The 12,625-nt window shown below is 38.8% G+C and overlaps 1 protein-coding gene across 2 annotated transcripts in view; it reads left to right on the forward strand.

Annotated features, from left to right (window-relative positions):
• ABR (ABR activator of RhoGEF and GTPase) overlaps positions 1-12,625 on the forward strand; it is a 444,215-nt gene that overhangs the window by 89,363 nt on the left and 342,227 nt on the right. Inside the window, exons 1-2 of one of the 2 annotated variants that reach the window (XM_088477780.1) lie at positions 4,526-4,589; positions 4,819-4,973. The exons of the other annotated variant lie outside the window; for it this stretch is intronic. Coding sequence (XP_088333906.1) covers positions 4,913-4,973 — 61 coding nt within the window. The 5' untranslated portion in view covers positions 4,526-4,589; positions 4,819-4,912. Of the gene's footprint in view, positions 1-4,525; positions 4,590-4,818; positions 4,974-12,625 lie in introns of those variants that run through there. 2 annotated transcript variants of the gene reach the window in all.

Genomic DNA, 12,625 nt, shown 5'->3' on the forward strand with positions numbered 1-12,625 from the left:
TTTTAAGGCTAAAAAGTGGAATGTTATGCAATGGCCAAGTCAATCCCCTGACCTGAATCCGATTTGAGCATGCATTTCAACTGAAGACATTTGCAGTAGAGGCCTGGCAGAGCATCACCAGGGATGAAACCCAGTGTCTGGTGATGTCTATGCGTTCCAAACTTCAGGCTGTAATTGCCTGCAAAGGATTTACAACAAAGTATTAAAAAGTGAAAGTTAGATTTAGGATTGTTTAGTTTGTCCCATTACTTTTGGCCCCTTAAAAAGTGGGAGGCACATATAGAAACCGTTGTAATTCCTACACCGTTCACCTGATTTGGATGTAATTACCCTCAAATTAAATCTGAAAGTCTGCATTTAAATCAAATCTTGTTTGTTTCATTTCAAAGCCATTGTGGTGGTGAATAGAGGCCAAAATATGAAAATTCTGTCAATGTCCCAATATTTATGGACCTGACTGTATATGGGATAGTCCAGGTGATGTGCCTACTAATATTGCTGTGAGTTTTTTGTATAGGGGGCTATTCCCCCCTGGTGCATATAGCAGAATCTGGTGGTGGTTACCTTGGAATATATATATTACACACTATCATCCGATACACATGAATATATAATGTATGATGGACTGTTTATATTTATGGATGTTCACCTTACACTATTTCTCTGTTTTATATTTGTGTTCTCTTTGAGAGAGCTACTTCATCTGGGAAGTCTGATATTACTTGGAACAAAACCTATACAAAGGGAAGCATTGGTATTATTGTATTGTTTATTCAGCACCTGTACATGGTACCTGTCGTTTAATTTATTGACCATATCAACTTGTACACACAATTTTTTGCTTCACATCAATTTCAAAGTGCCAACAGGTTTCATGAGTGCTCACACTGCTATGCTATATAATTCTATGGGAGAGCTCATTATGTATGTTATCCTGCAGGGAGGTTTGCAAAAGCCAAGAAAAAATACAAAGCTTTCATCAGACACTTTTCAAAGGCCTTGTTTATGAACCTTAAGCTGCATACTCACAAAGATTTTTTGAATGATTATCGTTAAACAATAAACGTTTGAAAAAATCGTTCACTTTCTGAGTGAAAACAATTAATGATTATCGTTCATGCTCGTTCATGTTTGTAGTTTGTAGTTCAGTCAGACTTGCCAACTCAACGATTTTCATTAAGGGAATTTGCAAAAATCGTTTGTAGCTCAAAAAAATCGTTCATTACACTTTAAAAAAAATCTGCAAAAGAAACAGAGATGAGTCCGCACAAGTGAAGAGATCCAGATAGGTAGGTATATGAGATAGCTGTAGAACAGTCAAAACATTAGTAAAGACCAACATACTGCTATATCACTTGGGGAAATCCTGGATAATTTGAAGTTGGTGGTGTACCCATAGACTTTGTGCTGTACACATATAAAGAAAATGTCCTTGCTCTAGGCAAAGACAGAGGGGAAAAACAAATTTTGTCTATACTGGGGCACTCTTAAATGAAATATCGTAAATGAGATAATAATAGAATAAAAATTTACTTTTAATTATGAACCTTAAAAAATGACATACAACAAATAAATGACGTACACATATAACAACTAAACATACAAGACATCCAACCCGGAAAAGCATCCAAACCGGATTAATAGGAGTCAGAAAATGGTGAAACTTGGCGTGAACAGAGCTCCTTAATAAATATTATTTATAGCAGATTTCAGTCACAGAAAAACATCTGTTATGACATACATATTGACTCTGTCGCACAACATATATCAATGTACATCATAGGGCGAGAATATCTATTACATGCGGCCCTCAAATAAATAGCACACACAAAACGAATATATAGTTCAATAAATGCAAAATACCAATGTCATCCACTTAATATATAATATTTGACACTACCAGGTTAATATCATTTCAATTTGTTGATAGTGTTTAGAAAATAAATAAATAAAATGGATGATGCTGTAAATACATGCTGGGAACTCAAACTAATAGAAGAAAGTAAGACCTGGGATATAATTACGCACACAGACTTCTACTGTCCCCTGTCTAAATCAAACAGGGGATGAGAGAGTATGTGATACGTTAGTCCCAGGTGAAGAGAAAGGCAATGCTTCTGCTTTCTGGGATTTCCAATATAACTCCCCTCTGGTACATATTGTATTGCAGTGGAGATGAGAAGAGGGGACCCAGATGAGAGAGCTTGATAGAGGAATACAAAAGAATGTAAGATTGAGTGTGCTCAAACGAAAACTATGTGTAATGACACATGAGTAGGAGTCAAAACTCCTATTAGTAAAATAAATGTACACACGTGTATAGAGAGATTATTAATAAACCTTTAATGTCAATGGTGTCAAATTAAGAGAAAAAGAAGTAAGTCCTGTGATCCACAGAAACCAAAAACTCCCCTCTAATCTACCCCGTCTAAATCAAACTGGGGATGCAGGGGGAATGGCAGCGTGGTTCACAGGGGAAAAAGAAAGTAACGCTGATGGAAGCTGAGAGGTCAGCTGGGTCTCAGCCCTGTTGCCAAACGGCATTGTAGGGAGAGTCGCCCGCTGATGTGCTCAGCGCAGGAGCGCGATGGAGAGAAAGAGCAGTACCTGAGGTCCAAGGGAACAGCATGTGGTGGATGTGTGTTATATGTGTACGTCATTTGTTTGTTGTACGTCATTTTTTAAGGTTCATAATTAAAAGTTAATTTTTATTCTATTATCTCATTTACGATATTTCATTTAAGAGTGCCCCAGTATAGACAAAATTTGTCTTTCCCTCTCTTTGCCTAGAGCAAGGATATTTTCTTTATACTTTAAAAAAATCTGACAGAAAATCGTTCAGAAAATCGTTGGTAACAAAATCGTTGTGTGTGTATGCAGCTTTAAAGAGTGGAGAAGTTGCCCATAGCAACCAAGCAGATTGCAGCTAGCATTTATCAAGCACATAGTACATTCTATAAAATTATATAGAAGCTGGTTGCTTTGGGCAACTTCACCCAGGGGTGGTTTGAGAGGAGAGGGCCTGTGTTCAGGCACCATGTGGGGACCCACCTTTCTGGAAGCGCAGTAGACTCTGGCTTTGTGTCCTAGGCTGCTGCGCATTTGTGCAGGTCTCTGGAAACATGGGAGCAGGCTCCATGTTCCTGGTGACTTTTCTACTGCCAATGCGCAAATCACCAGAAACATGTTCACCATGCCATTTTTCCTGGTGATTTCCTGCTGCTCTGCAGTGCTGGCTGTCGCGTGACTTCGGAGGGGTACGTTCTTTTTGTATGTGTGCAGGGTATGGTGTGAGCTCTCCTGGATCTAGGGGACCGTGTGCACTGCACACCCTATACCTTTATAGATACTCCAATGTTCTTTATTCTTTAGAAAGTTTGATGCTTTCCCTCTTTAGTCACCAGAGCTTTCAATGTCCACTTGTTGTGCAACAACCTACATTTGTGTTCTTGTCAAGGTCCAATGCAGCATGATCGGACTTATGAAAAGTGATCAGTAAATAGCCAACAACTTTCTTGTCCATACTTATTGATGATTGATCCCTATACCTAAAATGTTAATACTTATTTGGTTATAATTGAATGTCATCCAGCAACTGTACTGGAAGAGAGCCTGTACTGGACACATTTTTTTTGTTTCAACAAAAACATCTCTCAAATATGGGAGTGAGTATTTATTAAATACAAATATCTATACAAACATGGATCATTGCAGAATAAATTGTTTGAAGATGCTGCCTCTTTAATTGGCAATCTGCTGATGGCATTACCTTTTATACCAATATTCACTGAAATTAAAAACCAGTTTTCTTTGAATGATATAGTCTGGTTTTCCACAGGCGATATTCTACCAGCAAGTTCATTGACTTGTTGTCTGACACAGTAGCAGTTCTGCTTATGAGACTTAACACATTTGTGCAGATACAGTAGATTCAATTTCATTACGGCAAACAAAACTGCTGGCATGGACACTGGCAAATTTAGTTAACACACTTGCAGCTTCCAACTGCGTTTAAGAGGGAAGTGTGCACCAGCAGTCTGTGTGCTATCTCTCATTCATGAGTGTTACTGACTGCAATCTCTGCAAGCAGGTGGTCTTGCTCAGATAAGTCTCATTGCTTTGCATTGCTGCCATGGAGACCCTCTCACATTTAATATCAGCGGTTTTCCCAGAGAGGCAGGCAGATAACAAAGTAGAGTTTGGACGTGGGGATTTTCAGTCTCTGGATAGTGTTTCTGCTTATGCTAATGAAGACCTGGGTGAGCAGCATTAATGTAATGTGCATTGAGATGAAGTGAGGGAGCTGGAGAGATGGTGGGTGATGAGGTCCACAGCAGGTGCCTGAAGGGAGCACAGGCTCTGTCTAAGGACACAGCAAATTACCATTGACATCCAAGGGGAAAACCATCCGCCCATCTGTCAGGTTCAGGACAGAGCTTCCCTTCCAACCCCCTCCCTTTCTCCCTTTGTACCTAAGGCAGCCCCCTCCCCTTCATCTGCTTTCACTCCTCAGTGTAAACACATAGCGAGAACTTCAGGGACACAAAGCAGCAGCCTTTTCCCTCCCTGAAGATAGAAGCTCCATTCATGTATGAATTTGGATCTTTTAGCATCCCTGGTACTGGGATTATGTGTTTTCTGCTTAGAATCTGTTATCTGCTGCTTGATGCTTCCCTCCCCCTGCTTTCCTCTCTCCTGTGTTTTTTCATTTACTGTACTCCTTTCCTCTGCAAAGCTTTGGCCTGTCCCCTGCAGTGTTTATCCTCTGCGCTCTACCTTTTGCTCCCTGTCTGAGAGATGACATGCTTACTTTCCCAGGCAGCTGCCGTCCTGGCCTGAACATCTTCCCCAGGGTCACTAGTCTCTGCTGAGATGCAGGTTGGGATCTGAAGGACCTCCTGAGTCTGACACCATGGAGCCTGTGAGCCACCAAGGGATGCCTCGTCTCTCCTGGATAGATACACTCTACAGCAGTAAGTGTCTCTCCACGTTGGCCAGGCGATATTACGGCTGTCCATTACCTGAAATTCATTCATATTCATTCTCTCTCTCTCTCTCTCTCTCTCTCTCTCTCTCTCTCTCTCATATATATATATATATATATATATATATATATATATAAAAACTATGCACATGTATGTGTGTGTGTGTATATCTATCGCAATAGTATAATTAGTATACATCAGACATACTGATCTATATATATATATATATATATATATATATATATATAGATATAGATCAGTGTGTCTGATGTATACTAATTATACTATTTTGATGTAGCTCTGTAACAGTATATTTACTGTAGGTGAAAATGAAACAACATGTATAGTATATAGATATGCGTTGTTACAAGGTCTGACTAAAACTGCTTGAGTAGTAAATTTTGACTGAGCCTCAAAAGCAAAAGTCACTTTTGGGCTGTGCTAGATTTATTGCCAAACCAGTGCCCAAAATCTGTTTGCATTAAATTCTAGTAAATTTTCAGCCATGTGAATGGGATTTGTTGGGTTCAGAATATTTACACCTGTGGGCAGTGTGTGACCGGATACACCGCACCCACCAAACACCTATAGAGGATGAACATGTGATCAGTAATCATGATCACTACAAGTATCCTTGTGAAATTAATTGCTCTGCAAGTTAAGTAAGAAGACCAAATATGAATTTAGTGCATGTAGACAGTGGTCCCTACCTTAGGGGGAGGTATGATATCCGGTGCTCTGTGGGAACAGACACATGGATGTGATATTCATATTGCCATGTGTTGAATTTTGGGCATTATCTAGTGTGTTATATGATTAATGCCTGCATGAACAGTTTTGCTAATTATTAAATGCTCTTTTGTAGTGCTGTACAGTGGTTTGTCTGTGCTCCTTCCTTGCATAAACTGCTTGCAGTGCTTTACTTCCCCTTGTGTGTTCCTGCTCACATCTGATATTCTGGGCTCATTCTTGCCCAGCTGGGGCTGGCATTGCTGCTCAAATTAGTCTGGCATTGGACTGATCAGCTGTCTGCCCTGTCTAGATGTATGTCAGTTCCTGACTCTTTCATTTTCTCCTTTTGATGTATACATCTCATATTCTGCCATTATGCACATGGGAGTTGGAATAGTAGGTTAAAGCAGATATTATATGGTCACGCTTTGTGATAATTTCATTTAGTTTGTGTGCTTTTGTTAATATTCCACTGACCATCTTTGCCACAAACACTCACATATACCAAAAATAAAATAAAATAACAGTATATAATATGTACGTAATGTGTGTGCTGGGCATTGTACCCTACATTATATATGTTGGCAAAGAGGGTATGAATCACGTTGTGTGGCTACGTAGTACAAAATCACCCTGAAAAGAGCTGCTGTGATAGATGCTGAATCTCATGTTATGTTTAGGGATGAACTGTGACTTCTATTTAATTCAGAAAAGCTTGTCATTTGTATTAGGTGGATGATGCAGAGAGGTGAAATGTAGATGGCTATATTTTGTAATTGGATGAATATCTGCGTTGCCGTATTATTATTGATTTGTGTCATGCCAGCTCATGAATAAATGTGATTTATTGCTCTAGAAGGGCAACAATCATATGGCTTATAAAATTTAAATTGAGCTAATTTTTTTATTAATCTTTTAAGGTAAGCGAAGAATAAAATGTGTGTTTTGTAAGGTTTAATAATTGGGCAAAACTGAAACCTACTCCCATATGTAATTATGACTGGCTGACGGGAGAGCTGTGTGCTGTACTGGTTGCGGTCTGCTGAGGGAGCCCGTTAGTAGTAAAACCTCTATTGCAGTATCTGAAAGCTGTGAAATTGCCATATTGTGATTTTCAATAAACACCAACCACCTGGAAAATGTGCACAGCAGTATGTGCCCTGTTTTATAGCCGTGTGATTCCAGTCATCTACTTCTAGTCATTTGTGGGTCTCAGCAGTTTGTGGTGCTAAACTGGTGCGATCACACATTTTCTTTTACTGGTAATTTGTGGGTTCTGGAAAACTATGCTTATACTTAAACTGTAATCGTGGGATTTAGAACTCAACTCTGTTTGGAAGCACAATAGAGAGTTAAGCTGCATACACACACAACGATTTTAGTATACGATTTTAGTTCATTTTTTCAAGGGAAAAATCAACGAAAATCGTTTACTAAATGTAATGAACGATATTTTTGAACTACAAACGATTTTTGCATATTCCCTTACTGAAAATCGTTGAGTTGGTCAGTCCGATTAAACTACAAACGTGAACGCGCATGAATGAGAATCGTTCATCTTTTTAACTCAGAAAGTGAACAATTTTTTGAACGATAAATGATATCATTATCGATCTTCGTTCAAAAAATCGTTGTGTGTGTATGCACCTTTAAACTGCTAACTTATTTGTGTTTAGTACTGTTGTTCCATTTCAAGGTGCTGATGCGAACACCCAAAGCATGAAACACTATAGCAATTTCATAAACTATTAAGTAATATGTTATGAGCCCCATTAAGCAGTGCATGACCCTGCTGGTAGACACAAAGGGGTTTATTTATCATTAAATATTTGTGGGATATTACCAGAAAACAACAAATATTAAGGACCCTTCAGACTACTATGGAGGGATCAATGCAGATATCTGAGGCAGTCTCACGATTATCATCTGAAAGTGCAGCCCTCATAGGTTCCTAGGGGTATTGCTGTGCTGCCAGGTTTTTGCGCATCCTGGCACCGATAGGTAACGCCATCTTCAGTAGCCTATGGGCTGCTATTGAGCAAAATCTTTTAGAGAGGAATCTTCTGGCGCCCCCTGTTGGTCCCTGGTGATGCATGCACTGGCTGATACCCGCGATTGGCACATTGACTACCAGGAACATGAACCAGGTTGCAGGAGTAAAACACTGTTTCTAGCTCTTTGCCAGGATGGACTCTTATCTGAACCCGTCTACTGGCATGAGGTTTTTAGGAAATTAGCGTGATTATATTAATTTTCACATTACGAATTTGGGTGAAAAATATTTCACATCTGCATTAAAAATGCAGATTGTGATAAATATACTCCAATGTATTGTGTGTTCAGTGACCTCTCAATGTTAGTATTCAAGGTGAACAGTGGTATTCTCTAGCACACGATTGGTGCTCAGATCACAGTTATTGCCCAACCATTTTGTTTTCCCCTGAAGTCCCAATTGGCATCTGAGCCACATCTGATGTATTGCTGTCTATTTTGGGAATATCATATACATATCAATTTGTGTCTAAATGACCATGTTGGCTATAGTATTAGATTCCTAACCTTTTTCAGTTACCAGTTTTGGGGGAGTACTGCACAGATTGGTCTTTAAGATCTTATACCAACTAGCATTTATACATCACATTACATGTTTCATGTACTGTAGGCAGATGCATAGTGCGAATTGAAAAATGTTTTCCATTAACTCCGGAAAAATACACTTCTTAAAATCAATAAAAGTGAATGCGATTTTTTTTTTTTGTTTTGTTTTAGATTTCATCATCCTGATTCATGTCTATTATTTAGGCCTATATAGAAGCTATGGGAGGTCAGTAAAGAAACTGCAGTTACTGTATTAGAGTGAGTGGATTACAGGCTGTGTCTGTTTTCACACATCTCACAGTTTAACACTGTACAGCACGTAATAAGTACCGCTGCATGAATGCATAATCGATAGTGGAATGAACTCTAAGCAGTAGTGCCTCTTGCAAGTGTAATCTACGATAATCAATTTTATAATCACATGATAAATAAAATGCTCACACACTTAACATGATTTTCTTCTACCTCAGGGTAAAGGCCGCTCAGATGGCACTTCCCTATTGTTTGTGTGAAAGGTAGGGAAGGCAAAATACTGTGTGAATTCTTTTAAACCCAGGAACTTCACATTTGCAACATGGTAGCCTAGAAGTGTTAGGAATAGAAATTTACAATATCACTATTCCCACCCAGCATCATTAATGTCAGACACTATGAAATTGGTGGATTAATAGATGCACAAAAATATTTTCACATTCTCCTCCACTTAAGCTATGCACACGGTCTGTGAGATAGTTCAGAGAATGGAGAAAGCAAAATATATAGCTCCGATGTAAAGCATTATAGACCTAATGTTCAGATGTCTTCTGAATCAGGGGTGCCTGCGGGCATACCTACACAGTTAGAACATAAAAAAATTGCACATCATTACTACACTCACAGTAGAGGAAGAAATGTAAGAACTGGAACCACAGTCAGGAGAAAGCAGCCTTCCCATTCGCTAGGAACCAGCGTCATTACTGAGGCACTTCTAAATGTTACTGTAATAAATGCCAAACATTAATTCACTATTGATTGATCGACACTGTGTAGGTAGCAGGTACACTTTTATTGGCACAGTTTTGCGATTTTAAGTTTTGAAAGTTAGAATTGGTCGATCGGAAGATGTCTGGGCGGCATGCAAACTGTTCTGCCCATATACTCTGTCAGAATTCAACACAATGATCCAGAATGACAGGTGGAAGTGTAAGCCATATCCCGTTTGGATGCTCGTTGTACTCTCCCTAGCAAGGTTTAACTATTTTTGGTCTGTGCTTTTGGAGTCCTTAATCCTGTGGTCCTTGCCTTCTTACAGATGCTATCCAGCAGGGGTCCTGGAACATTGCTCTACTGAACAAATGGTGTTGCTCCCAGGGAAGTGAACACAACCAAGGAGTTTTCCAACTCTCCCCATTAACATGATCTTTTATATGTTTAACATTTGTTACAAGTGGACAGTTTTGGAAAGTAGGAGTAATTTATTTGTATAGGGCACACAGGCACATTCCGCTTCATATTGAAAAATGATGGTACTGTATCGACGTTTTAGGACAAATGCAAGAAAAATGTTCTCTTATTGAAAAACCTATATTCAGCAGACCCTGCCACACAGTGTATTAAGTGCTCATTATAAAATGTGAGATTTAAAAGCTTTGCACTTTTCCAGCTGCAATAAAGTATTATGAAAATAAAGCCAAGACTGGAAAAGCACTCACTACAGTGTGACACCAAACTAACAGGCAGCTCAAAGTATCATTATTAGGTTAGTAATACATATTCAGCATTTATCATGACTCATCACCCACAGAATATTTATAAGGGAAGATATCCGTACAGGCCATGTATTCTATATATTACGCTACTGTATCCCTTATATAGTAAGAGATCTGTATGGTAAACACAAGATTAGAACATGCGTCATAAAGTTAAATTAAATTCACAAACCATTATACTCTGTATGTTCTTATACTTACTGCCTTTTGGCTTGTGTGAGGTTTAATATCTGACCCAGACACAAACAGGAGTCCTTGCGGTACTTCAGTGAGGCCCCAGAATAACCAGCTTACCAACATGTTTACGCTCACATGACCAAATTGCTCATTGATCCTGTTGGTGGTCATGTTGAACAACCATATAATAAGATTATAATGTAATCCCCTTGACGTCTTTCACAGCCCTTTACATTAGGGGGTCAAAGTGAACATGCAGTAATAGTTGATCATCTCTGCTCACTAGAGCTCGCAACCAAGTGGGATGTGACCATTATCTACCTACTCCTTGTCTCATTACTTTCAGCCGCAGACTTGACTTATCGCCCTTAATTTGAAATCCTATGCCTCTTATTAGATGGGCTTCTCTAAACATCAATACACATGAACTTCCAGTCTTTAAACAGAAGATCCTCTCCCTAATGCTGATCCACATATGAGGTGTGGCTATTAAATAATCAAACTGTACTTTTAAAAAATAAACCATACTGCGTCACCTGTCCTTGTGTATCAACACCTATTTCCCTACAGATTGTAAGCTTATGAGCAGAGCCCTCTTACCCTTATGTATGTGTCTTACATATGTCATGTATGTATGTCTTTTACAACCCGGTAAAATGTTAATGTTGATTCAAATTGTAAAGCGCAACGGAATTTGCTGCGCTATATAAGAAACTGTTAATAAATAAAATAATAAAATGAGTTAAAAGGGAGTGGGGGAACATTGACCTTGGACTATCCCAAATGGTTTTGCGAGTTTCACCCCTCCCGCACAGATAGTTTTACCATCACACAGTGTTCGAATAAGTTGTGTTTTTTTCGTGAAAATGCTTAGTTCAAAAGTAGATCAACATGTTAACTTAAAAATTTTTAGTTAAATTGAACAAAATGCCAACTGAATTTTTCCGTATGCTAACTGATGCTTACGGAGCGGATTGTATGTCACATGCACGTGTGTTTGAGTGGCACTAAAGATTTAGTGACTGTTGTGAAGATGTCGAAGATGATGAACATCCCGGAAAGGCCTTGCACATCAAAAACAAATGAAAATGTGGAAAACACATTTTTAGAAAATGTTCGAATTGATTCGAGCATCTGAATGATGGCAGAAATGGTGAACATCGACGAAGAAAGTGTTAGGGAAATTTTAGCATCAAGATCTTAACATGACAAAAGTTTGTGCCAAGATGGTTCCTAGGCTTCTTACTGCCGAGCAAAAAGAAAATCGAAAGCAAATTTGTACAGATCTTTTGGAACAACTTCAAGTGGTTTCGCATTTTTTAGATAGTTATTACCTGTAATGAAACCTAGATCTTCCAGTACAATTCTAAGACAAAACGTCAGTCCATGCACTGGAAAACACCACCATCATCAAAAATGCCCATCAAAGCAAATACAAAGTTTTGTTTTCTTTGATATCAAGGGTGATATTTTGGAAGACTGGGTAACAGAAGGCAACAGTGAATCAATATTACTTAAAAAATGTTCTAGCAACTTTGTGGGAAATAAAAAGAAAGAGGCCAGAATTGTGGAAAAATTGTTTCCGCCTTCATCAGGACAACGCACCAGCCTACATACCTATCTCTGTAAAGCAGTTTTTGGCCGAGAAAGAGATTGGAGTTCTCATACTCGCCAGACATAGCATTGTGTGACCGCTTTCTTTTCCCTTAAGTCAAATCTGTACTCGAGGGAACCTGTTTTGCATCAGTTGCTGAGGTAAATAACAAAACGACAGAGCTGTTGAGACAGCTGACAGATAATGAGCTGCGGCACGGCTTAGACCAATGTAAAATAAGAATGCAGCGGTGTGTGGATGCCAAAGGGGAATGGTGTTAAAATTTACTTGCTATAATTTACAGTAAATTATATAATCAGTCTCTGTATCTAATAGCAACACCTCGTAGCCTCCGTTTGGCTCATATAGCAGTTCTGATTACACTTTATACCTATCGGTCTGGCGGTTGGTGTTCTGGGTCATTTTAAGTTTAGGAAAAGTGAACGGTTTCGTTCTACTTTTTGTATTTTTCCTTTCTGCTTTAGAATTTTTCGTCTCACTTTTCCCTATTCTGACTTGTACACATGGGCGGTTATAGATTTGTCCTGGATATGGTGCACCTATTGACCTAGATTTAGACGTGTAAAACATTAAAAACATTGTTCATTTTATGATTTATTTTTTAAATTGGTTAATTTAATGATTCCTCAGAAAATTTTGAAAGGATGTGCTAGTGAGTTCTGCTGGGTACACACTGGCCGATATATAGGCCGATCAATTGATCGGCCAATATATCATGCTCCCGTCGGCCAGTGTGTACAGACGATATGTCTGTGAACAACGTCGTTCAG

This window comes from Taudactylus pleione, unplaced genomic scaffold, assembly GCF_031769625.1.
Source record: "Taudactylus pleione unplaced genomic scaffold, aTauple2 ptg000203l, whole genome shotgun sequence".
In the NCBI taxonomy this organism is placed as follows: Eukaryota; Metazoa; Chordata; class Amphibia; order Anura; family Myobatrachidae; genus Taudactylus; species Taudactylus pleione.